Below are 27,725 nucleotides of genomic sequence, written 5' to 3'. Positions count from 1 at the left end.
ACTTTCTCTGCTCTTTCTCCCGAGAGAATCGGGCTGTGAACCAGACCCTTGTGCACGTGGTCCTGGCCACCATCGTAGAGGACACGAAGAGCAAGGTCCAAGTTCACACAGCTCCTCTTCTTTCTAACTCCAGAAAATGCCTGAGGCCAATTTACTTAAGATGTATTTAAATTTTACAGCATCCTGAGCCTCTGATTCTCCCCAATTGTGTCATATTTCAACAAATGACAGGTGATTTTCCTCTTAAGCTGCCTAAAGAACAGCAACATTTGCTCAAGAGAAACACAAGAAGCCAAGGAACAGAGGCTTGGTTCATCTTTTTCATTGTTATCTCACCAAAACATCTAGCATGCTTTCTTCTTCTTCCTGTGGGCAAGCTTGAAGCTTTAAGGAGGCACATGGTTTTCATTTCCTGGCCTCCTCCCTTGTCCCCCAGACACCCACACACACACAAAGGCCCATCCGCTGTGTGCAGACTCAAGGCACTGTCACTTGTACATTTTTCACTGACACAAATGAGGTATAAAAAGTCAATACTCCGCATTACATATCAGCTCAAATAATAAGCGGCTGCCTACTGGCCCCATGTGTTCCCTTGGTTTGTACTCACCTTTACGTTTGTTCAAATCTTCACAGTTTATAAAGCACTTTCACTTGTGAATTTTGGAGCCCATGCCCTAGGCCTAAAGGACACACCCTTCTCTTCACCTTACAGACAGGCCAATGGCTGCATGAAGAGGTGAGGTGACTAGCCAAGGTCACATAAGTCATTGGCAGACCTAGGACTCAAACTCCAGCTCTAACTTCAAGTCCAGAGCTATAACCTGTGCCAGGTTCTCCTGTTAGATTGGAGACAGGCATGAATTAGGGCCTGCCAAGGCAATGCTGTCTTCCAGAAAAGGTTGTCTTGAAAGATGCACCATGAAGGGTGCTAAGAACCTAGCTGTGGAGCCAGACAGCTTATGTATGAATGTGGGCTCTGTCTCGTAAAAGCTGTGTAATATTGCATAATTACTGGGGTTTCTCTCATATGGTGCTATGTGAATTACATCCCGTGCGAATGTCCTTAGGGGTCTCCAGTGCAGTTGTCCTGGGAACTACTTGACCTCCTTGTGACTCAGTAGTCCCATCTGAGAAATGGGCACAAGGCTGTTATGGCCACTGAATAAAATAAAGACTATAAAGATCATATAAAGCCTGGCCAAGTAACAGACACCACCACAAAATTGTTCTGTTCCTTTTGAAGATTATTCCCTTCATCCCTACCTCCTTGATTATGTCTCCATCCATTTCCCTTTCTGTGCAAATGTTGGCCTCTAAGGAAAATCTCCCCCTCGGCTGTTGGCGGCTTTGAGGCTAGGCTCGTGTTTGGCGGTGGTGTTGGAGGGGGCTACAGCGAAAGAGTTTGGCGCGATGTCTCACACCATTTTACTGGTACCGCCTACCAAGAGGCCAGAAGGCAGAACGTATGCTGTCTATGAATCAGTGAATGAATGTATGGAAGGCGTTTGTAAAATGTATGAAGAACATCTGAAGAGAATGAATCCCAACAGCCCCTCTATTACATATGATATCAGCCAGTTGTTTGATTTTATTGATGATCTGGCAGACCTCAGCTGTCTTGTTTACCGAGTTGACACCCAGACCTACGAGCCTTATAACAAAGATTGGATTAAAGAGAAGATCTACGTGCTCCTTTGTCGGCAGGCCCAACAAGCTGGGAAATAGTTGTGCTGGAAAGCACTGGGGTTGGGGGTAGTCTTGGAACACAGGTGTGTGTACAGCAATCTGTACTGGAAGTTTTGAATTATAGTAAATCCTGTTTCCATTTTGGTACATTCTAGCCAGGATTGAATGTGTTAGATAAAATGTGAGGATCTTGTTCAATCTGAACTTCCATCACCCCCCTTTTTTTCTCTTTTTTTTACTTAAATATTATTATGATGATTTAGAAGGAAGTTTTTCTTTGTCGAGTTAATGTTGGTTCCATTCGTTTAAAAACCGTTCATATCTACTTTATAACATTCACTGTACTAACCCTTCTTCAAGTTTGGGTTGGCGGTGGTAATACAGTTTAATTATGTCCTAAGATAAAGTCTTAGTGAAAAACAAATAAATGATCTTTAGTTATAAAAAAAAAAAAAAAGAAAAAGAAAAAAAAATAAGAAAATCTCCCCCTCATATCCTCCCCCATATCTGTTACTCCCATGGCTCAGACACTCCATAAACCCCACAGGGAAGTCCGCCGTTAACAATGTAGGTACCAACAGGCCCAGGACATCCCTTCTCTGAGCCTCATCTAACTCATCTGCTGGGAGAGGTTTCTTAATATCTGTCTTGTCCCTTAAGAGAATTGCTCTCTCTACCAACAGATGAGTAACATGAAGCTGCTATGCAAATGAATAAAAAAAAAAAGGTGAAGTCCATGTACGAGGCCCTCAGTTATTATTAAAGGAAATGGCCAGGCTCTTATTAATTGCCAAGAACCAGTTTTAAATCTGCCTCTGAGAAGTATGAAGAGAATCTAATAGACAGGGAGGGAAGAGGTCCACCCACTCACACAATGAAGACATGGAAAGCCCTGTGCAATGAAGACATTGCAGCAATGCTGGGAAAAGGGACAGAAGGAAATTGGTGCTGAACCACCCGAGGATTTCAAGAATGAGAGGGAGAAGGACAGCAGAGAATCTTAGGATTCCTGCTGACTTCTTTTGTATTCCTGGTTTCACACTGACCATGAGCTGAAACCAGACCTCACCCACCTACATGTCTCTTACCTATGCAAACCCATCAGGCAACCACATGAAATCTTATTTATTTTATTCCCCTTGCTCTTCTAGGTACAATTTTAAATAAGGGGACATTAACAGAGTCCCTGAAGTTAGACGTGGTATAGCATATGCCTAGGGTGATCATGCATCTGACTACAAATGTCTCACCTGTGTATGTTTACAAGTAGATGTGATCTACAACTTGGAAATTCCCCTGGAGAACTTCCATGTGATCAGGCCAGAGATGTTCATTCAATTCCAAACACATTTGCTGGGCACCTGCCACACACCAGGCCCTGCACTGGGCACTGGACTTAGAAAGATATGTGGGGCATGAGACTGGACCCCAAGGACTCATGCCATGATGGGTGGAGGAGGAACAATTTAAGCTCTGGCTACTTGTTTTAGTTATTATCTCAGTTGCTTTCATTGGTGTTTCCCCCCCTCCCCCAAGGAGGGTGGGTAGAAGATAAATCCTGCATCTGGTACTAATTTGTAAATCTTGACACTATCCCTAATACCAGCTGGAAATATCTTATGATCCAGCACCATTTTACAAATTGCCGGCAAAAATAAGTACCCACCTCTTTTAAAGCTTTGTAATCACAAAATAATAGAAATATATATATTAACGTCTGCCCTCAGTTCCTGGCACAGGGCTCCTGAATCCCTTGGAATTTACTGGATGATAGAAGCATCTTTTGTTCCAACGAGGCAATGCTTGGTGGGCTCCTGGAGGGGGGCTGCTTCAGAAAGAACGAGCCATGATTAGAAGCTTGAAACTTCCAGCCCCATCCACTGTCCTCTAGGAGGGGAAAAGTTCTGTAAATGGAGTTAATGATCGATCATACCATGTGATGAAGCCTCCATAAACGTCCCACATGTATGGGGTTTGGGAGCTTCTGGGTTGTTGATGCGTGAAGGTCCTGAGTGGTGCACCCCGGGGGAGCACGGAAGCTCCGCATCCCTTCCCACATCCCTCGCCCTGTGGTCTCTTCCATCTGGATGTTCATTTCGGTCCTTTATGATTCCCTTTTATAATACATTGGTAAATGTATTTCCCTGAGTTCTGTGAGCCATTCCAGCAAATTGTCAAACCCGAGGAGGGGGTCACAGGAATCTCGATTTATAGCCAGTTGGTCAAAGCACAGATAACAATATGAGACTTGAATTATATGCATAGAGAATCAGTTGGCGGGGGAACTACCCACACATTTGGTGACCAGAAGTGTCATAAATGAAGTGTTCTGTGTGAACAGGAAAGAAGAAACGCACAAGAGCAAAGGTGAGTTTTCCCTACTCAGTAATCAAGTGAGGGAGGTGGCTATTTGTATTAAAAGATATTTTTGTGGTGCTTTCAAACAATATTACCTTATTAAAAGCCAGACTTTACCTTAAAGTCTTTAGTCCACAGTGATGTTTGTCAGATATTGAGGGCTGGTTTCTGCCGGAAATTGTTTGAGGTCTGGATCTGAAGGCTCGCCGGCCTCCAGTTAAGGGGCAGCCTTTGTTTTTGTGGGCTCTGCTGCCCCCTGTCAGAAGCTAAGAGTGTTACAGAAAATAGAATTTTCTGAACAAAGCTTTTTACAGAACAGGGGTTTATATAATTTCCTCAATCACATGATGAAAAAGATATTCTCAGACCTTGTCACTTAAGAGCAAAGAATTCCATGCTTAAAGATGTGTCAGCTTAGAGGTCTCGCACGACAGTAATAAGAATCACAGCGGGATCATCTGTCTTAGTCAGGGTGGCTGCCACTCACCGAGTCCCTCACCCTGAGCAGCAGACAAGTGCTGGGCCCCGTCCTCGCAAACCACTGGGAAGACACGTGAGCGGCAGGGTGGGCACGTGGGTTCCCGGAGCTGGGGAGCACAGCAATGCCGTGCCTCAGCCAGCAGGTTCCAAATGGAGTAAAAGGAGCTCAATCTTGAAAGAGCGGGAGCCAGCCAAGTGAAGGAGAAAGCAAAGGCCTTTTCAGACGGTTGCAGTTATGTGTGCCAAGGCAGGGAAGCCCGGAAGAGGGTGGAAAGTTCAGGCCACGGCCAGAGAGGAACTGAGTTATGAGGTGGGCTCCCTCCAGCAGCCCAGCTGCCACTGCTCTGCCTGACGACCGCTGGCCACAGGGCCACTTCATTGCATGGCCTCAGAGGATGGCCGGGTCAGAGGTCAGGACAAAGGAAAGCAACGGGGACTCCTGAGGGGCCAGTTAGGCAGAAAGTCCAACCAGCAGTTGCCCTGTGTTTTGCCATTTACATCTACAAGAGGTGACATATTTTGCTAGCTAACTAAGGGCACCACTTCAAGACTGGAACCAGGAAAGGGGTCGTTCAACAGCCAGTAAAGATTTGCACCTAACAGAGCTAGTGTTCACAAGACAACAGAAAAAAACACCAAAGGCAAAAAAAACCCACAAAAAAAACAGCGATCATCTGTGGGATTTGAAAACATGACCTATGGAAGATACTCAACATTTTGTGTTCACTTTCCCTGTTTTCCTCAGTGCTGGGCATATTGCTTCACCTCAGAAAAGCAGTTTTGCCTTTTCTCAGAATATACATGCACCAAGGCATCAATCATTTACAGTTTTCCATTATTTATTTCATTTTCATTTAGTGCAGAGTCTCTCAATGAGGCATGTTTTCCCTTTGAACAGCCCTTTGGCAAAATTTTTTCATTATTTTTTCCTTTTCGTTTACTCTCTGTCAAACATTAAATATACACGTATTTCTATACCCTATAAAAAGGTTTTCTATTTTCCTGATCTCCTGGTGACTTGACTTTATTGGTCCTAAAGGATTTTGGTCAGAAAATGACACCCCTCCAAAAACAAACAAACAAACAAAAAAAAACGATGTATTTCTCATTAGTTCAGAACAACAGGGTCAAAAACCAATTTCAATAGTTAAGTTAGTTAAAAATAACACTAAATACATGGAAAGAGCATCAGGTTGAAGTCAGACCAGCCGAGGTTCAAATAATGGCACCACCACTTAACCTCTCTGGGTCTTAATTTTCTCCTCTGTACAATGGGCATAATAAATGTCTACTTCATACGGCTGTTGTGAGAAACAAATGAGCAAATAGATGCTAAAGCATTTTGGAAATTATAACACACTAATCAAATTAAGGCATGTTGTGAAATTGCTTATTGAATATAGGTTTCATAATTTTTCCTTTTGAACACCAAGGTTCCAATCATTACAACAGTCTTTATTTGCCCGTATCTCACTTTCAGAACCTCGACAAAAATCAGGAATGATTCTCTTCTCTCTCCTAAGCCCCAGTTAAGTAAGTGATTCTTGTTAAAACTAACAAGACAACAATATCAGCACCCAAGAAAACAGCAATTGCACTCAAAAGGGATTTTTCTTCACATCCTTTTTTTTTTTTTAATTCAAGATCATGTTAAATCTATATCTTCGGGGACCTTGAGATGGGGAGATAAGGCAGGTAGTCCAGAGTAAACCTCCAGGGCCTGCACTCATAACTGTATCAAAGGGACTGGGTAGCTCGATTCCCTTTGATAACATTTCTTGGACAGAGATAATTGGTAACGTCAACATCTAATTACAAGCTTCTTTTTCTCATTAGAGCAAGAAGAGGCTATCTTTTCCTCTAAGAAAAGTACTAAAAAGTAAAAACCTTGTATAATTTTGAGTGGAGATAGAGAAAAATCATTAAATTTGCAGAGCATTAACTGCTCCTGCTTCCTTACTTTGTTATGACATGTATACATGACCTCTTGGGGTAGCTGGCCAGAGCTCCAAACAAAACCGAAAGCTCATCGCCCTGCCGGTGTGGCTCAGTGGATTGAGTGTCCTCCCGTGGACTGAGAGGTCCCGGTTCGATTCCCGGTCAGGGCACAAGCCAGCAGGGGACAGGCAGGAGGCAGCTGATCTATGTTTCTCTCTCACATCAATGTTTCTATCTCTCTCTTCCTTCCTCGCTCCCTAAAAAATCAAGAAAAACATATTTTTAAAAAGTACTGACAGCTCATCCATCCCAACTTTTCATGTAAAAAATGTCCAGCAAGCCTCTCAGTCTGCAAGTCAAATTAGTCATGGTCTTTCAGAAGGTTCACTATTGATCATTTCGCCCTGAAAAATACAAAATATTCTAGAGCCCTGGCCGGTTTGGCTCAGCAGTAGAGCATCAGCCCGCAGACCAATGAGTCACAGGTTTGATTCCGGCCAAGGGCATGTAACTCAGTTATGGTTCATCCCCAACCCTGGTCAAGTTTGTGAGGGAGGCAGCCAGTCTCTGTGTCCTCACGTCAATGTATCTCACTCCCTTTCTTTCTTTTTTTTTTTTGTTTTTGTTTTATTCCCTCCATTCACAGTGGGGTTTTATTTTTATTTTATTTATTTATTTATTTTTTTTATCCTCACCCGAGGACATTTTTCCATTTTTTGCACAGATAGTGTGGGAGGGAGAGAGAGGAAGAGAGAGAGAGAGGGAAACATCGATGTGAAAGGGACACATCGAGTGGCTGCCACCCGCATGACCAACCAGGGCCGGGGACAAACTGCAACCGAGGTACATGCCCTTAGCGGGAACCGAACCCGGGTCTCTCCGGACCGCAGGCCGATGCTCCAACTGATGAGCCAAACCGGCCAGGGCTATCTCACTCTATCGGAAGATAAATAGAAAAAAAGCATTCTAGATCTTTTTTTTTTTTTTTTTTATCCTCACCGGAGGATATTTTTCCATTTTTTCTTCAGATAGAATGGGAGGGACAGAGAGAAGAGAGAAACATCAACGTGAAAGGGACACATCGAGTGGCTGCCACCCGCACGACCAACCAGGGCCGGGGACAAACTGCAACCGAGGTACGCGCCCTTAGCAGGAACCAAACCCGGGTCTCTCTGGACCACAGGCCGATGCTCTAACCGCTGAGCCAAACCGGCCAGGGCTAGATCTTTTTGTTGTATGAAAAATCATTTTTCTAACACCCTCCAGACCCCCCCTAAAGATCAGACTTTTAAGGAAAGAAGCAAACAAGCAAATGATTTGAAGAACACAAAACAAGCTTGATATCAATGCCTTCCACAATTGGCCCATGTTCTTCTGCAGTGATTGGCTAGCACTGAGGCAGCCGATGGGAGAACAATGTTGGGTAGCAACCAGGATTTAGTCAGTCTGAGTGTCTGCTCTAAGAACACTTGCTGGATGAACTCTGTATAAATCTATGCTCTGGATCAAGGAAATGAACTAGGGATATTGATCTTCCTACAACACAGTTCAATTCATGTAATTTCCCTACTTTAAAACCTTCAATAAATATTTGTTGAATAAATGAATGTTGAATAGTCAGTATTTACCTATAAAGTTTTAAAAAATAGCTATGGAGGCTTTCCATAAACGGAAGCCAAAGTACATCTCATTCATTCATTTGTTCAGTAAATATGTGTTGGCTACATGGTAAGAAAGGAACGAACGTACCTGGTGCTAGAGGTTCGGATTTGAACAGACATATCAGATATGGCCCTGACTTCTTGGGCTACATCTGATCTTGCACTATTTCTTGTCACTAGGGTTACCCACCAGCTCACACTTTCTTCGACACAACCCAAGCTTCTGCTACAGTTGTCAAAGCTCTTCATCCTTCCCTTCCGACACTGTTTGGTACTAGTCTAACTTTTTCTCAGAACTTAAGCTCTGGTGTGCCCTCCTCTTCAAGCTCCCTCCCGACCACACCTTCTCCTCGCCCTCTCCCACATGAAGGAAGCTGTTCTCTAAACCGAGAACTTGCCCTGCAGCTTTATTTTGGCATTATATACTCTATTACTGTCACTGTGATCGTTTCTCCACCTTTCAGAGGACCTTTCAACTAGGCTGAGAGCAGCTGGCCGTGTAATAGTTGGCACTTTGTGAATATTTGTCAAAGGAATAAATGAAGACCTCATTCTTTAAATTGTTTACACCCTTGAGAAGACATTTCACAAATCGCCTTTTTTTAAAACATTTTTTTAATCCTCACCTGAGAATATGTTTTGCTGATTTTTAGAGAGAGATGGGAGAAAGAGAGCGAGAGAAGAACATCGATCGGTCGCTTCCTGTAGGCGTCCCCACTGAGAATCCAGCCACAACCTAGGAATGTGCCCTGACCAGGAATCCAACCTACGACCTTTCAGTGCAAGAGACGGTGCTCCTACTAACTAAGCCACTCCAGCCAGGGCCACAAATATCCCTTTGACTTCATAAACTCAAAAGCCAAGTAGGTCATTTGTTCAAGATTATTTAATGCCATGAAAATGTAAAATGCCCATCAGAAAATGAAAATGTATTAGATGCATCTCTCATTAGTTAAGTATTTTTTAAACTTATCTTTATTGTTGAATGTATTACAGATGTTCCTCCTTTTTCCCCTATTGACCCCCTCCTCCCTGCTCCTTCCCCCCTCCTACCTTTCCCCACACCGTTGTCTGTGTCCATTGGTTATGCATATATACATATAGTTCTTTGGTTTATTTCTTACCATCCTCCATCCCCCCTTCCCTTTGAGGTTTGTCAGTCTAACAACCAATTTGTACTTCTTAATCCCTTCACCTTTTCACCCATTCCCCCAACCCCCTCCCATCTGGCAACCAACAAAATGTTCTTTGTATCTATGAGAGTGTTTCTGTTCTGCTTGTTCATTTTGTTTGTAGATTCAATTGTTGATAGATATGTATTTATTGCCATTTTGTTTGTTCATATTTTTTATCTCTTTCTTCAAGAATACCCTTCAAGCCCTGGCCGGTTTGGCTCAGCGGTTGGAGCGTTGGCCTGTGGACCAGAGAGTCCCAGGTTCGGCTCCCGCTAGGGGCACGTACCAAAAAAAAAAGAATACCCTTCAGCATTTCATGTAATAATGGATTAGTGGTGATGAACTCCTTTACCTTTTTCTTGTCTGGGGAACTCTTTATATGGCCATCGATTCTAAATGACAACTTTGCAGGATAGAGTAATCTTGGTTGTGGGTTCTTGCTTTTCATCACTCTGAATATTTCTTGCCACTCCCTTCTGGCCTGCAAAGTGTTTTGAGAAATTAGCTGACAGTCTTATGGAAACTCCCTTGTAGGTAACTCATTGCTTTTCTCTTGCTGCTTTTAAGATTCTCTCTTTGTCTTGAACCTTTTGCATATTGATGGTGATGTGTCTTGGTGTGGGCCTTTTGGGGTTCATCTTGTTTGGGACTCTCTGTGCTTCCTGGACTTGTATGTCTGTTTCCTTCACCAAGTTAGGGAAGTTTTCTGCCATTATTGTTTCAAATAGGTTTTCAATTTCTTGTTCTCTCTCTTCTCCTCTGGCACCCCCAAGATGCAAATGTTGGCATGCTTGAAGTTGTCCCAGAGGCTCCTTACACTATCCTCATTTTTTTTTTTTTAATTCTTTTTCTTTTTGCTGTTCTGATTGGGTGTTTTTTGCTTCCTTATATTCCAAATGGATGGTTTGCTTCTTGGCTTTACCTATTCTACAATTGAATATGTGTAAATTATTCTTTATTTCAGTTAGTGCCCCCTTCATTTCTGACTGGTCTTTTTTTATGCTGTTGAGGCCCTCACTAAGTTCTCTGAGGTTCTCACTAAGTTCATTGAGCATCCTTAAAGCAGTGTTTTGAACTCCGCATCTGTTAGGTTGCTTATCTCCATTTCGCTTAGTTCTTTTCCTGGAGTTTTGTTCTGTTCTTTCATTTGGGACCTGTTTCTTTGTCTCCTCATTAGGCTGCCTCCCTGTGTTTGTTTCTATGTATTAGGTAGAGTTGTTATGTCTCCTGTGCTTCCTAGGGGGTGGCCTATTGTAGTAGGTGTCCTGTAGGGGCCAGTGGCACAGCCTCCCTGATCTCCCAGCTGGGCCCTCAAGATGCACCCCTCGTGTGGACTTTACACCCTTCTGTTGTAATTGATTCTTGATTGCTGTTGGCACATCAATGAGAGGGTTTTACTCAGGCTGATCAGCTGCAAGGACTGGCTGTGCCCACTATCCACTGACCTCTGACTCCCTTGGATGATCAGCTGTGCAGGGGCCCACCACACAGAGCAAGACTTACTTCAGCAAGGCTCTGGTACCCACTGAGTCCATTCCTTGAGTGTGTCACTTGTGGAGGTGGTTGGGTGGTGATGTTTCACAGTGTTCTGAAGTTGTCCACTGGGTGAGCTGGCTCTGGGGCCAGGTCAGCCACTGCCTGTGTTCTACCTGGGGCCACCAGGCATAAGCTACAAAGTGATCTGCAGACCACTGCTTTTTCTGCTGGGTTTGGAGGTGCCCAGGAAAAGCCAAGTTGTGAACCAAGTCTGGCTGCTTCTAGTGCCAGGCCTGGGGCCACTTAACGAGAGGTATGGGGCTATCTGAGACCCGATGCTGCTTGTTTGAAAGAATTTAGGAAAACCTGAAGCAGGATCCAAGACAGGCCAATCCTATGATAAAGCAACTGGCAACAGCTTGGGTGGGCCTGAAAGCTGGGTGGGGCGGGGCCTCAGGGAATCACCAGGGCAGGGCAAACAGTGTGAGCCAGGTTGCTGGAGTCCCAGATATGGTGGCTGTCTGCCGCCCTAGGGAAGGGTTCACCAAAGGAACAAAGGCTTCTGACAGCACGTCTGTCCTGGAGAAAGCTGCCTCTCCAGCCCTCACCCCAATGCCAAACAGTTCAGTTCCTCCCCATATGTCTCCGGTGCCTTTCAAGTTGCCTTCCCCACGCTGGAACCTGGATGGTGCGAGTCTGAGTAAGTCCGTGTGCTGGCCCTTTAAGAGGAGCTGCCTGGAGCTCCAGCCGCCTCAGCCTCCCTGAGCCTCAGTTCCCGCTGGTTTTTCCAGCCAGAAGTGTAGGACTTCCATTCAGCTTGATTTCAGGCGGTTTTGAATGATGGTTGTTCTGTAGTTTAGTTGTAACTTTGATGTGGTTTTGGGAGGACGCCACCATCTTGACCGGAAGTCTCTCATTAGTTAAGTATTTAAGATAGAATCATATCAGTAACTCCGCAGAAATAAAATTTGAGGAGTGAGCTTCTAACCACTGGTGTCAGTTCCTTCTAAAATGATTGAAGATTTGGACAGCAAATCTATGCTTTAAAGTCTTCAACTGCATCACTCCTGCAGGCTATTGATACCAAAGAATACTCTGCAACCCCTTGGCACTATCGAGCAATCCCAAATGTCCCTAATGAGTTCCTTCTCTTATTCCCTCAACAGTTATTTCCAAAGTGCTTCTCCTCAAGCCTCCTACCAATCTCCATTCCCTCTCATTTCAGCAGCGAAGACAGAGGTCTTCTCCCTTGTAATAATAAAAACAAGCTATTAGCAACAGCAACAGCTGATACATTTATTAAGCACTATGCTTAGACATTTAATGTTATAAGCATTATCTCGGTTAATCTTCCCAAGGACCACCACTTATTAAAGGAGGTACTTTTATTATTCAAATTCTATAAATTAGGAAACTGAAGTTCAGAGAGGTCAAGTAACTTGCTCAAGGTCACAAAGCCACTAAGTGGCATATCCCAGTCCTGAATTTATAACCAATCTGGTTATGACAAACTCCAGAGCCAACTGGTAAGTCCATAATATATTGACTCCCTGTTCTCTCCCCTTGGGGCACAGTAAAAGCAGGGAGAGGATTCTCTATAGGCTATCTGGTTCCAGCCCCCATCCATATCATACTAGCCTCAAGAGAGTGAGCTTGGTTTCTTCAGTCCAAGGTTCTCCTACAACCAATGTCAGTTAAGTAGGAGAAACAATATGGATATACACCTATGAGGTTTATGAATTACATTGACCTAACAGCCTGTTCAGTTCAGGATGCTATAACAGAATACCACAGACTGGGTGGCTTAACAAGCAATTTTCCTCACAGTTCTGGAGGCTGGGAAGTCCAAGATCAAGGTGCCAGCAAAACTCATTGTCTGGTGAGGGCCTGCCTGCTTCCTGGTTTACAGATGGCCATCTTCTCATTGTATCCCGACAAGGCAGACAGCAGAAAAACCAGCTCTCATACTTTTCCTTTTATTATTATTATTATATTTTTATTTTTTTGGTTAATCCTCCTCGCCAGATATTTTTCCATTGATTTTTGATAGAGTCAAGGGAGGGAGGGAGGGAGGGAGGAAGGAAGGGAGAGAGAGAGAGAAAGAAACATTGATGTGAGAGACACATAATTGGTTGCCTCCCACAAAACCCCGACCAGGACTGGGAATCGAACCTGCAACCCTCCAGTGCACAGGCTGACACTCTAACCATTGAACAACACCAGCCAGGGCTCACATCTCTTCTTTGTAAGGGCACTAATCCCATTCATGAGGGCTCAACCCTCATGACCTAATTATCTCCCAAAGGCCTCATCTTTTAATATCCATCACATTATTAGGGTTTCAACATGTGAATTTTGGAGAACACAAACATTCAGTCCATACTATATTCTTGGTGGAAAAATCAATTGATTGTATGCAATAAAAATTTCTCGCCTCTTGTTCCCTCTTTTGGTTTCACCCAGGTTTCAGTAAAGTACCATTCTAGAGGCATTCTGAGTACTTCTTGGTTATCTGTATCTGTATCTGTAAATAGGTGCTTCTGAGTGAGGATATGTTTATTGATTTTAGAGAGGAAGGGAGAGACACATAAATTAAGAAATATCACATCAACTGGTTGCCTCCTGTACATGCCCTGACAAGGGATAGAAACTGCAACCTTTTTGGTGTAGAGGACAATGCTCCAACTGAGCCACCCAGCTGGGGTGGTACTTCCTCACCTTTATTTATTTATTTATTTTAAACTTTTTCTTGCCCTGGCCAGTTTGGCTCAGCGGTTAGAGCGTCGGCCTGCGGTCTGGAGAGACCCGGGTTCGGTTCCCGCTAAGGGCACGTACTTCGGTTGCAGTTTGTCCCCGGCCCTGGTTGGTTGTGCGGGTGGCAGCCACTCGATGTGTCCCTTCACATCGATGTTTCTCTCTCTCTCCTTTCCTCTCTCCCCCTCCCACTCTATCTGTACAAAAAATGGAAAAATATCCTCGGGTGAGGATAAAAAAATAAATAAATAAACTTTTTCTTTATTGATTTTAGAGAGAGAGGACAGGAGCGACAGAAACATCAATAAGGGATAATATCGATTGTTTGCCTCCCCCAAGCCCCTCACAGGGTATCAGGCCCACACTGGGAATGGAACCAGCGACCTCTTGGTGCATGGGTCGATGCTCAACCACTGAGCCACACCAGCTGGGCAGTACTTCCTTCCCTTTAATTTTTTTTTTTTTAATGTTTTTATTGATTTTAGAGAGAGGGAGGAGAAACATTGATGTGAGAAAGAAACATCAATCGATTGCCTCCCACATGCACCCCGACTGGGAATTGAACCCACACCCTGGGTATGTGTCCTCACTGGGAATCAAATCAGTGACCTTTAGTGCATAGGACAACACACAACTGAGCCACACCAGATAGGGCTCCATACTTTTTATTACAGTATCATTACCACACTGTAATGAATGGAGTTGCACCCTATACTATCACTTCTCAAACTTTCATGTACACATACTAAATCATCTGAGGATTTATTGAAATGTGGATCCTTATTCACTAGGTCTGGAGTGTTGCCTAAGAGTCTATTTCTGAAAAGCTCCAAGTGACACTGATACTCATCACCAGACCACCTCTGAGTAGCAATGACCTAGACACTGGCACACAAACCATTCTTCCTTGGTCATGCTGGTGCTGAGATTATCTTCCCACGTGTGTAAATTATTTTCTGAGCTTTGCAATAAAATTATACAAAACATCCAGTTGCATATTACACATTATGTCTATTATATACCACAGACACCAGGTGTTACATTTTACCAGGTTTTCACTTTATTTTTTTGTTTTTCTGTACAAGTCTGATTTTCCTCACTTAGGTCTACTTGTTTCTAAGATAGCAGTAAAACTATTTTTGTTTTTACATTCTCTGACACATTCATAGACAAATTTTTCATGTCTACAGCCCACATTGTCTTTATGGACTCAAAGATGTTTCTCTTCCTGTCCAAAAAAATCCCTCCATATATACCGTCACCTCCTTCTACCTCATCAGAAACTCGTTCAGGCCATTATCTTTCTTTGGCTCTTCTGCCTCCTTGTCTAGTCCAATTCCTCTACAGTAATAGTGGTACAAATTGTTTCATGAAATCACACTATTTAAAACAGCAAATTTAGCCCTGGTAAGGGCGTCACCCGCAGACCAGAGTCCCAGGTTCAATTCTGACCAAGGGCACGTACCTCAGCTGTGACTGGTCCCCCGCCCTGGTTGGGGTTGTGCGGGTGACAACCAATCAATGTCTCTCTCTCACACCAATGTTTCTCTCCCTCTCCCTCTCTCCCTCCAGGTCTATCTGAAGATTAATGTAAAAATATCCTCAGGGGAGGAATAAAAAACAATAAAATAAAAATAAAAAACAGCAAATTTAGCTATATTGTTTAAGTGAATCACAGGTGTTCACTGTGCTATTCTTTTCTCAATATATGAAAAAAATGTTTAAGTTGAGGGGAGTCAGACATAATTAACAATTTACCCTATTTATATAATCCTAGCACAGAGAAATTTCAGGATAACATTTCAGACTAAATCCCTTCTTGCCTTATTCACTAACATGTTAAAAATCTTCCAAAAAATTTTAACATTAGGCCATTACAAAATTTATTTGTCCATGACATGAAAGCATGTCATTTTATAATCTTTTGATTGTAAAATAACTATTAAGCATATTTAAAGTTTTCCAGCGTTAACACTAGAACCGTCACTGATTTACTCATTTATTACTCCCTCCTGTTTATAAATCTTGTCTTGTAAATCCTTAAATTCTGTGCCTCCTAGCCACGTTGACAAAATCGCCTCCACGCACTCTGTCCTCCAGCCATACCACAACCCTCTCACAGGTGACAAGTGAGGCCCTGACCAGCACTGAGCCCAGAGAGCAATTAGCATCTTATGTATTCAGTTTACTTTCCCCAGGATTGATAAAGAGCTTTATTCAACATGGATATTTTAAGTATTTGTGAAATAGCATTTCTAGTTGCTTTCTAGGTAACTATTGCCTAAATGTTTTATTTCTGTTTTAATTCTATCAAACCCATGTGAGTCCTGCTTAAACAACTCTCAATGAAGACTATAGATTTTACTCTCGAGAGAATACCTTGGAGACATTTTTGGCTGTCACAACTGGGTTGGGAGTGCTACTGGAATCTAATGAGTAGAGTAGATCAGTGATGCTGCTCAGCATTCGACAGTGCCCTAGACAGCACCCCCACAATGAAGATTTATTTGGCCCAAAATGTCAGTAACGCCAAGGTTGAAAAACCCCATGATAATTGTAGTTTCTGCTCCTTTTAACCTTTTGGGATTTAAAAGGCATTAGAAACCTAAAAGCCAAACAACTGAACCTATGGTACTGCAATGGTCTTTTTCAGTTTATTTGGTTTTATAACACTAAGTTCCCTTTTTTGGAAAACAATTGAAAGATTATTAAAAGGGCACAATCACAACAGAGTGTAGTGCAATAGTAATAGAGTCAACTAAGATTAAAAACTGGTCTAAAGACTTTAGATATAATAAGTTTTATTCATTTGGTGGTACTTGATGCTCACATGGCACCATACAACAAATTTTAAAAATACAATATGAAAAAAATTAAACAGCCAAAGAGATCAATTCCATTAGGGGGCCCACAGAAAAACCAACAAAAGCCCACAGAAAAACCCACCCACTGTCCCCTTAAGAACATTAATTTCTTCCTGTTTAAGTTTGGCTTTAAGAAAACACCAAAAGAAAGTGCGAAAGAAAAAGTTTTTGAAAGATAAAACTTCACATAGCGTCTTTCACATATCACAAAATGCTTTCCTTATTCAATGATAAGCATATAAAATAATCCAAGTATCTGTGAGTCTTTATTTGGTCCCAACTATTAAGGTCACAGCCTTCTGTATTTGTTCCATTTCTCTGTCCTCAAACTACTTGTGTCATTAAAGTCACTGAAGGCAACTAGTAGCCTCTTTTGCTCCACACTGCCTCTGCAAAGCACTGATTCTTTCCATAAAAAGCATGGCCCTAAGCAAACTGAAGTTTTGCTAAGTCCTTGATGTGAAAATATAACTAAATTTCCCCAAGACTGGTTTAAAATCAAATTTTGGCATTGAAATCTAATTGTGTTCTTCAATTTTCATTGGTAATTACTGAAGGTCATTTGTCAGAAACTATAGAGAATAGCATTAAAGTTGCAAAAATGTCTTTAAAGTATGATTTTGGAAATTGTGTTTTAGAACACACTATGTTGTCACAAAGTTATCTTACACAAGGAACAATAAGGAGCTACAAATTCTTCCTGGAGAGTCAATGCTCTATATATATTGACTCTGTAAGTCAGCCAATTACAAACTGTTTCTCATGTAAGCCTCCAAAACAGGGGCCCTAAGTGTTAGCAGTTCAAGGAACAAACCTCCTAGCCCCAGTATGACTTTACTTACAGTGGCAGTCACCCTATGCATATGCTGCTGCAGAACCTTATTTCCCATTAAGAGTTAACAGAAGGACTATCATAGGGAAACACAAAACAGCCATGGGTAAAGGACTAAAACTAAGAAAGTCTTAGCCAGAAAATTAGGTAAAGCTAAAAATATACTTAAAATTTATTTGCCAAAAAATATTGATTACTGCCCAACTGCTTGATTCCTCTAGAACTTAATGGCATTTCAGTTTATGCTTAACACCTGTACATCAATTTATCTAATTACTAAATGCAAAACTAAGCATAGACATTTTAGCTGCTCCAATTATATATCACAGTACGTAATATGTAACATATAACTGATGTCTCTCCCCTTTTCCATTATACACATTTTTTAAGGGGCAGATCAAAGGCACCTTTGCATCCTCTACACTAAGCACAGTGGCTGGTACACAGTAGGTGCTCAGCAGGCATTTACTGAATACATTGTTGAGTAGGGCTTATGACATGGAAAAGAGCCCAACGACTGTCTTATTATAGTAGCATTACTTAGGTAGCCTCACTCCCAACAAGTAGAAAGTCTTCAAATAAAGATACCTTCCCCACTTTCTAAACACAAACTTGTCAACAGTTGGACATGACTTGAAATCACTTCCTTTAAACACATTCATTAAGCATTTTGAGAAATCAAGAGATGAAAGGCGCTATGTTAAGTGCAAAATAATATTCAAGACAGTTCAGCAAAGGTGATATATTTTCTATGGTGATGGAACGGTTGTGCCAGTTTGAGATGAACACCCCCAAAGCTATTCTTCTCACTGTCATTATCAACAGAACAATAAAATTTTGACAAAGACGCCATATCACTTTATATAGTTTATATTCTGCTACTTTCTATAAACCAGGTGACAGAAAATGAAATTAAGCCACTTATTCTACACAAACCAATACTTTATCAAAGTTCCGCATTTTACAAGTCATGTTCAAAAAACACACACAAGTTAGCATTTTGTACACAAATGTTTATTTCTCAATTAAACATTCCCTTTAAACACAAGGAATGAATTCTAAATCTTCATAAAGATGAATTAAAAATGAAATCCCTCCAGTATAGTGTGTGTAATCACTGTGTTCTTGGTCACTACTGGCATTTACTGTTTAACATCAAAAACAAAGACGGGTTATTTAAAAATCATGCTACTGGATTTCTAGCTCTTTCTCTATGACCAGGTCTATGCTGATCTGCAATGTTTAAAAGTTTACATCACCAAATCGAAGCAAGTTTAAGGTGTGAAACAGCTGTGCATTAAACACAAAATAATAAAATTATAAGATATAGTCAAGTTCATAACGAATATAGGTGTTCTTATCATCATTGTAGATTCTTGGGTAATGTGCTATGAGAGCATCCTGTGAACCAATGTAGATGGAGTTGTATATTTTCCAATACACATCTCTGACCTTCCGGGCTGGGTGAAACAAACCCTAGAATAATTAAAAGATTACATTATTTCAATTTTCAAAGAACATGCATAACCTTAACACAACTAACAAATCATAAATGATTCCACACATTTCCCTTTAAGACAGAAAAAAACACAGCTGACAATTGCACAAAACTGCAGTGAACAAAGACAAAATCTAATTTCCCCTTCCCCCACAACTGTTTTCTCATATGGCACAATATACCCTATTAAAAATTAAAACAGTGACTTAATTCAACTAAATTACTTTTTTCATTGAGTAAATTTAAAAAACCTTTTACCTACCTGTAAACAATACTGCAACATTCTACATGGTCCAATAGCAACTCTCAAGCCCTCCAGGGCTCCCATAACTGCCTGAATTACATGGGGAGATGTCTCAAACACATTGGGCCATACATAGTTCAACAAATGATTCAGCGAATCTTCACAACCAAATCCATAAACTCCAAGTGACATGTGTTGTACCACCGCACTAGCTGTCTGTCTGTGTACAAGGTCCCTGCAATGGGCAAAAAAGTTCTTTGTTAAGATACAGTCTTTGTTTTACAGAAAATATATGCCAGTCCATTAGAAACTAAATGATAAATTCAGTGCATGGAAGAGTCATCTCATATCTGATATTTGATATATAATGCCTTTAGAATGACTAATGATTCTATTTGAGAACTTTTAATGACTCAAATCTCACCATGGTTCAGAAATAAGCCATTATTTCTTAATAACCCTCAAAAAAGCACTGGCCAGTTTTGCTCAGTGGTTAGAGCGTCAGCCCTTTGACGAGAGTCCTGGTCAAGGGCAGGTACCTCAGTTGCGATTCTGTTCCTGGCCCTGGTCGGAGTCGTGCAGGAGGCAGCCAGTTGATGTGTCCCTCTCACACAGATGTTTCTCTCTCTCCCTCCCTCCCATTCTGACAAGATAAATAAATAAATAAACCTCTGAAAGAACTATAACTGAGAGAGCCAGGTGCAGCATACATTTAGTATGATACTAAAGAGAAGATATATGACTCTTACATATGAATGAATAAAGTAATATCTCATTTTAAACTCTAGAAATTGAAAATCTTTAAAAGTAATCCAAATTCTGGTATACAATAGATAACTAAGTTGAAATTAAATCCCCGCCTTCATATATCTTAAGTTTCACTCAAGAACACAATTTGGGGAGAAGGACCAATACATTTTTCAAGCCTACCCCCCGCCCCCCAAAAAAACAAAAAACTATCATCTCCCATGTCAACTCAATTTATATTTATGACCAATCACTGAATATTCATTTCATAATTATTCAGCAGACTATAAACATCAGATAATGAGTTTGTAAGGATATAAAAATGAGTTCATGCTCTTTGACCTCAAAGGTAGTAGTAATAAGCGTACCTTAAAAGTATAAGAAAAAAATACTTGAACTTTACTAATATTCTTACTTCCCTTATTAACTACAATAATGTTTAATATATTAAGCTTCATAGCAAGGCAGTATTCCTTATTAATACATTTCCCAACTAACGTATTTTTTCTTTTCATTTAGTAATTTTCTATGGCTTTATCACCCTCAATTAACTAGTACACACAATATAATTTCTAACTGCAGTTCATATCAGTGACTGCACTAGGATGCGTAGATACATCTCACTGAAGAAAATGGAGTAAGTATGATTTACTCCTACTTTCCTAGGTTCTGCCGGGGCAGGCTTTCATAGAGCATGATTCTTATTCTGTCCCCATGCCTTACAAGTTACTTGTGGTAACTTGCTGAGTCCTGTTAAGTCTCTCTTTTGGAAGATCATTAATGAGTAACTTGAATTTGCAAACAAAAGTAAGTGAATGAGCTCTAATCTGAGTAACTTATTTTTCCTGAAAAATAGGGCAACGAAACAGTCCTTTCACTTACTACTTGGACCTTGAACTTTCCCTTACATATTCTTTACTTTTGTTTAAAAATTATGTTAGTCCTAGATGGTTAAAGGTATCAGGAATTTACTGTCAAATAACTCAAGCAGTGTATCAATGGTCACCATCTGAATAATTGGGGCATACAATGGGAACAGTGTGGTTCCAACAGGCTATGTTCAGTAGATCAGGTCTCTTTGCCACACCAATGAGGTCATCCTTTTCTCTAATTATTATCTGACTTTAATTTTTAAAACTATAGTTGATCAATTACTGGTTTACAAAATGTATTTAGTCTAACAGATATGAAAGGGAATTATAAAGGGGAAGGGGCATTTTTAGCATATATGTTATTTGAAGATAACAAGTCATATTTACAGTTTCATAAAAATTCAGGCTAGCATTCCCCTTCTTCACTGCATCACAACAAAGGTCACATAATTATTATTTTCATAAATTCTGAGGTGAAGCAAGAATTATAATCATTTTCTTGCATTTCATTCAAGTCACTTACCTGTCCATTAAAGCATCTTCAAGTAATGGTGTTACAGCATAAATGTAGTCCTTTCCCATTTCACCAATATATTCAAACAAGAAGGAAAGTGATTTTAACACTCCATTTTGAACATTCAGTTCAGGAACTCTGTATTCATTCATTAAGGCAGGTAGTACCGTGAAGGGTGAACACGTTTCGGCAACAATAGCTATTGCTACAGTGGTACAAACTCTGTTCTGCCTTTCTTGAACTTTGAGGTTATTTAAAAGCGTAGCCAATACATCATGAGGGCTGAAAAAAGCAAATGTCAGCAAATTATTACATTACAAGTCAAAATTTTTTTCAGAGGGAAAAGAAAAAGGGCAAAGAAATGAAACTTTATAGTAAGTAATCACTGGAAACTTAGTAATTTTATGAAAAAATACTTTCAAGTCACTGGCATTACTGATTCTACTTAACTTCATTTAAAGTGTCTATTTTAAAGAAAAATTCAAATGTATTCATTTTCTAATGTAATTTTGAGTCTTAGTAAATCTCCTGAAATATAAATAAATTTAATTAAATGTTTAGATTATTTGAGTGTTCAAACTGGGGCCACTAGAGTGAGGCAACCTTACAGTATGAGATCTCCCCCATGCTACAACACACAAAATCTGTTTTCTTATCTTCCTTCCCACACACCTTTACTACATCTATTCTCCTTCAAGCATTATTATACCACAAACTTAAAGGGATACAGGGCTAAACATTAGCAAAACAGCTATTCATTGTGAATTTCTTGACTACATTAATGCTAAATAAATATTACTGCTATCAAAAAGGGGGTGGTGGGAAGACTTCATCTAATTAATTTGACTTTAGTTACGTTTTATTTCTTGAAAATAATTTGTTATTAAGCCACGTCTACATGTAGTATCTCATTTTCCCACAATGACTAGTTTGCTTCTGATAAAATGGAAGCAAATGACCATAGATTTATTTATTAATAAAATAGCTGTAATTCAGTTTTCTGTGGATTAATTTTTAAAAATATTTTTAAAACACTAACATGAGCCTTGAATTATGCTGACTTTTAAACTGAGAACTGGCCTTAATATTTCAAGCTATATCCTAAAATGTACCAACAAAAATCTGAAATTATTTTGAGTCGTAGTTTCCCTCTCCGAAAACATCTGTGATTAAATGAAATTCAAAAACCTCCCATCTATTTTAATTCAATTTAAAATTTAAGAAAACCACCCTGGCTGGTGTTGTTCAGTGGTTAGAGCATTGGCCCTAGCACAGAAGGGTTTCGGGTTTGATTTCCAGTCAAGGGCACAAGTGGGAGGCAATCAATCAGTGTCTCTCACAGCAATGTTTCCTTCTTTTTCTCTGTCTCTCTCTTCCTCTCTCCCTTTCTCCCCCCACTCTCTCTAAAAATCAGTGGAAAAAATACCCTCAGGTGAGGATTAAATAAGAAAACTAAAAGAAACATTTCAATAATTGAAGGTCAGTGGTTAAATGAAATACTTTCACAAATGCATTGTTCACACCATGCCTTAAAAGAAATTTCTACAGAAATAGAAACATTTTTCAACACCAAAATGGGTTTATTACAAAGTAAAAATATATATATGGAAGTAAATAGTACTCACCCAATGGCCTTTGCAATATAACCAAATGTATTGACTGTAGCTCTACGTATAGCTTTTTTGTGAGCTTTTAAGAGCTCCAAAAGCTCGAAGCAAATCCTCATCCACTCCCTTGCTGATACATATTCAGCTCCCCTAATTTAAAAAACAAAAAATTAATTTTTGTGACAATAAGTTTTAAAAGGTAAATTTGCAAATTCAGTTCTCAAAACACGATTACCAACTCACTTTAAGCATTAAATAAAAATATTAATACTCTTCTGAAAGTTTAGTCTTAAACTATATTACTACCCCATTACTATCCAAATTGAAATTTCACTAAAAATATTAATACTGGATAGCCTGACCATATATACTTACATTAGACACATTAAGCAAACTTGCAAAAATAAATAAAAAGTAGTTAAATATGAAAAATCATGCTTGTAAAGAATGTTTAATCTGCTTACCTGTCAGCAATACGTCCAACAAGATCAATACAATTCTCTTGTACTTTTTCATGCCTGTTCTTTAAGATGGGAGTGAGTCTAGGTAGCAGATCTTTAATTGGTGGGGTCATCTTATGCATACCTATTTAATAGAAGCCAACACACTGTCAATTAACATTTTAACTGCATCCTCTGTTCATTTTACCTTTTACTTAGCAATACAATATACGTGACCAGGCATAAACTTACAGCTGCCTATGAAAAGAAATAGCCCCAGATTCTGACCAGACTTAGAATTGTCATTAACTCTTTATTAACAACTTCTGATTATGCATAGAAATGAAAGAAATTAGTGAAGTGATTTAAAGAATGATGGATATTCAACAAAAAAAAGCTTTATTTGGTTCTGAAATGTATTTGTATACTGACATTTAAATATGGGGACAGCTTATATTCTGGCCATACACAATGTAAGCCAGAGTTAGACATGTAAATTAAAGCAAAATTTTCCAGAAAGGGCCCCCTTACCCTTTAACTGCAAAACAAACAGATCTCCAGTCTCCCTGCAATGCAGGGCATACTTGGATGGTATTTACACCTATGAAGAGAGAAAAAAGGAGGCAGCTGGCAGGGGCTCTTGCTCTAACTAGAATTGCTTGCTCTGATTCTCTCTCCATTGCTTTTCCCATGTTTCCCTTAACAACAATATTGTTTACAACTCCCTGCAAACTAGAGCTCCATAAGTGGTCAAGTACCTGATTTCTGGCCAAGTAACTATCTTTAAGTATAGAGAATAGGACTGAAGTGGGGATTATATGTAAATGCAATGGTTCAAAGAACAACTATATTGCATAAAAATCCTTACTAAAAGGAAACAGTGGCTATCACAGCCAGCTATTATAACCTCCTGCTAAGTTATTTCTATCCCTCTAACCCATGCAGAAGTTACTTTCGAAATAGTCATGTTCAACTGCAACAAAGGATTAAACACAAGAGACCATTTGTTTGTTTCATCATAATGACCTTAAAAAAAATTAAAGCTTTGCTCTCCGCACAAGAGCATTTATAATATACTTGTTTTTATTTTGGGTTAGAAAAATGAATGGATAGTTTTAAAGAATTGGATATAAATAAAAACAAGATAACTTCAACAATTCGCTTTTCTTTCTGGTTATATTACTAAACTTTGAAAGAAAGTAGAAAAATCTGCCTAATCACTTATTAATTCAAGGTTGAATAAATATATATTTTGTCCTAAACTTCAGAGTTGTGCCCCACCCCCGAATACATTTCAGGCAAGACACTTTTTGAATTGTGACTACTCCCACCTCTCCCGCAGGTCCTAAACTGCCCTCTTTTCTCTTTTAAAGTAAAATACAAATGGGTTTAGGGAGATAAGACTATTGTGGCATCCCCTGACCTAACTATAATTTTGAAGTACTTTAAAAAAACGGTACCAGAAATCATTACTCAACTCCTAAATAAATTCTATTATTTTACCTAAAATAATAAATAAAAGAAAGTTAAAAACCAAAGCAAAAAATTCCTACATGACCAGCAAATTCCATACCTATTACATTTACAATGGCCTTCAGTGCTCCAAGAATGCTGCCCAATACTTCAGGGTACTCTTCACCCAAATACTCATACAAAACAACACCTAAGTGCCCCATCAATTTTTCCTGTAATTAAAGAAATGTTAAAAGGTTACTATATTCGCATTAAACTAAGTGATGAAAAATAAGAATCTAACATAAAAGTTTACCTCTTGACAAGTCTTCATAACAACAGCAGTTCGAGAGATCAAGTCAGCTGCCTGTTGCCTAACTTTTGCTGATTTGTTATTTAAACGCCACAAAACTGTACCACAGATCTGAGGCAAGTAAGGTTTAACCCGTTTGCCAAGAGCATTGACCACTGTTCCAAACCCATTCAACATTACTGAGTCCTAAAAAACAAACAAACAAAAAACCTAAATTAAATTTTAAAATACTACATTCAGTAGAAACTAGAATTCAGTTTTGTGACTGAAATATACTGATAATCATCTACAGACATACCACCTTGAATGCACCCAATCATGTCTGAAATATACTGATACTTTACTAACAAAATAAAATCTAAAAATTTGAGGTAGAAGAGTATTTCCTCATAGCTAACTGAAAGAGAACATGAGCATTAAAAAAATTATTTCAAATTCAATTACTTTTTAGTGATAATATTTGCTTGAAAAGATGCTTTTTTATAACATAAATGTCAGTGGCAATTTGTCCTAATTAGTATCATTACCTCTGTAGTCTGTTCTTGGAAAGCATAAAGAATACCATCAATCAGTTGTTCTTCAAGTTTATGATCAATATCTGCTGCTCCCAAGTTGCCCATAATTTTCTCAATTGTTTCCATCACCATTTTTCTGTACTGTTCAGCTTCATCTTTCAGATCATCCACAATCCTGGATATAATTTCTGCTGCACCTACTTTGTTTGCCAACTCCACAGTAGTATCAACTAACTATAAAAAAAAGGGGGGGGGACACTGAATTTATTGCTCTTCAAAGGAAATAAAATTATGAAAAACAAAAATTCTAAAATTACTCTACAGTCCTGGTCGGTTTTTCTCAGTGGTTAAAGCTCCAGCCGGCAGACGAGAGTCACGGGTTTGATTCCGGTCAAGGGCACAAAGCTCAGTTGCGGTTTGATCCCCATCCCTGATCAGGGTTGTGTGTGAGGTGGCCAGTTGATGTGTCTCTCTCACATTAATGTTTCTCCCCCTCCCTTCCTCCCTCCCTCTCACTCTATCTGAAGATAAGTGGAAAAAGTATCCTTGAGTGAGGATTTAAATTTAAAAAGTTAAAAATATTATTCAGCTAGTTAACATGCTGAGTTCGATCAACTCCCTATTTTTACTGAAACTCTTAAGAGAAAGGTAACCAAACAAATTTAAATTTGAGTTTAAGCCAAGGTGATTGATTATATTCGTTTGCCCTAGCCAGATGAAGCATTTCACTGACTGAACAAAGACATCAATTCAGTTTGCTATGTACCTTATTATGCAAAATCAAAATGGAAGTTAACTGAATGACTAAAACCCATCTCCTTTCACAATCAAGCACATACAAACTATAAGGTAATCAGGGCAAAAAATAATATGTAACATGCAATCAAACAGACTAAAAAATCAGTTGAAAAGATTTTGAATTTTTTTTTACAATAAAGCTTACCTGTCGATAATTTCTTCTATCTAATGCCATTCTATGTTGCCAGAAGTGTTTAAAAAAGGGAGGAAGAATCTCTGTTTTAATGTAATTTGCTTCTACACCATCTGTTCCACAACACTGCTTTACCACCTAGAAGATTAAAAAATAATACTTGTAAACACAGTCCTGGTTTAATATACAACCACTGTTGTTTTTAAATGCTTTCAAATTCTCTTTCAACCATAAAACACACCCAATTTACATTAACAAATCTAGAACAATAATTTGGGACAATTACCTTCAGCACAATTTTCTTCATTTCTTCATCAGGAGATTGGAATTCTCGAATAAGGATTAACATCACTTCTCTAGTGTAATAGTTGGCATATTCTGCATCCATGAGAGGTATAAGATACCCAATAGCCTTTAAGAAGGCAGCCAGACCCTATTTTAAAATAAACATAAATATGTGTATATATATGTTTGTATACACTTAGTAAATTGAGTTTAGGTTGCCTTAGCTTCAATGAGTAGGAAAAAAAAATCTAATTGGTGAATCTACCTTTCCTCTGTGTTGACGGATACCCTTCCAGAGAGGCTTTAATACAGAATCGAAAGATTCGATACCATAAGGAGTTGCTGCTTCAGCCAAGGCAGCAATGGCCAAAGCACTAATGGTCCGAACTTTCTGCTGTTCATCCACAAGACCTATAAAACCAAATACAGATTTTAACTAAGCAAAAGTATTACCTAATTTTTACATCATCCAGAGTCTAGCAATATAATCTAACTGCAGAATAATCTGTTCACATTAGACAAAATTAGGCAAAAGCTATCATAAACCACAGTCTATTAGCAGATAATATGATGAATCCTCCCATTTTAAACGATATGTTGTTTATGTAGTTCAAGCCCTTCCATTTCTCTCTCCAAATCGGTAGCCCAATTTCAGGACATCTTTTAAAAGATAAACAAAGTTATATAACTTACCGTGTTCAATAATTTCAACTAAGCTTCTCAGATGTGGCAAGATGGCACAGCCCATAAGAATAGCTATCTGCTGTACAATCTTAATACCAGTGTGTCTTGCTTGCCAGGACTTCTTGCTTTTGCACACAGCTTTTAAGAAGGGCAATAAAGAAGGAATGCCAAGGGCAGAAGCTACAACAGCAAAAGCTCTAGCCGTTGTGTTACGAACATATTCATCCATGTTATCTATATCAGGTCTCATGGTAGAGATCATAGTAGCAAGACCAGCAGCCTAAAAAAGTAAAGAAAAAAGGACAGTCATGAGTTAATAACATTAACCCTCAACCATTTCCTTGTGTAATCAAATAATCCTATTAACAAATATAAAACCTTCTTCTCTAGAAATAT

The 27,725-nt window shown here is 39.5% G+C and overlaps 2 protein-coding genes across 4 annotated transcripts in view; one reads left to right on the top strand and one right to left on the bottom strand.

Annotated features, from left to right (window-relative positions):
• Window positions 1-1,413: 1,413 nt before the first annotated feature.
• Window positions 1,414-1,728, top strand: LOC118625871 (enhancer of rudimentary homolog). Its single transcript, XM_036255082.1, has one exon. The coding sequence runs from the start codon at window positions 1,414-1,416 to the stop codon at window positions 1,726-1,728; it is 315 nt and encodes a 104-aa protein (XP_036110975.1).
• Window positions 1,729-18,219: 16,491 nt separating this feature from the next.
• SF3B1 (splicing factor 3b subunit 1) overlaps window positions 18,220-27,725 on the bottom strand; it is a 36,763-nt gene continuing 27,257 nt past the window's right edge. For 2 of the 3 annotated variants that reach the window (XM_036255065.1, XM_036255066.1), the window contains 12 exons: window positions 27,339-27,609; window positions 26,911-27,056; window positions 26,647-26,793; window positions 26,373-26,498; window positions 25,442-25,663; window positions 24,918-25,100; window positions 24,723-24,834; window positions 23,174-23,294; window positions 22,728-22,859; window positions 21,112-21,384; window positions 18,988-19,204; window positions 18,220-18,703 (listed from right to left, as the gene is read on the bottom strand). In XM_036255065.1, the coding sequence (XP_036110958.1) occupies window positions 18,545-18,703; window positions 18,988-19,204; window positions 21,112-21,384; window positions 22,728-22,859; window positions 23,174-23,294; window positions 24,723-24,834; window positions 24,918-25,100; window positions 25,442-25,663; window positions 26,373-26,498; window positions 26,647-26,793; window positions 26,911-27,056; window positions 27,339-27,609 (2,109 nt within the window). In that variant the 3' untranslated portion in view covers window positions 18,220-18,544. Of the gene's footprint in view, window positions 18,704-18,987; window positions 19,205-21,111; window positions 21,385-22,727; window positions 22,860-23,173; window positions 23,295-23,680; window positions 23,751-24,722; window positions 24,835-24,917; window positions 25,101-25,441; window positions 25,664-26,372; window positions 26,499-26,646; window positions 26,794-26,910; window positions 27,057-27,338; window positions 27,610-27,725 lie in introns of those variants that run through there. The other variant, XM_036255067.1, reaches the window with a different exon arrangement.

Source organism: Molossus molossus, unplaced genomic scaffold (genome assembly GCF_014108415.1).
Source record: "Molossus molossus isolate mMolMol1 unplaced genomic scaffold, mMolMol1.p scaffold_m16_p_11, whole genome shotgun sequence".
Lineage (NCBI taxonomy): Eukaryota > Metazoa > Chordata > Mammalia > Chiroptera > Molossidae > Molossus > Molossus molossus.
This window is presented reverse-complemented; position numbering and strand designations above follow the sequence as displayed.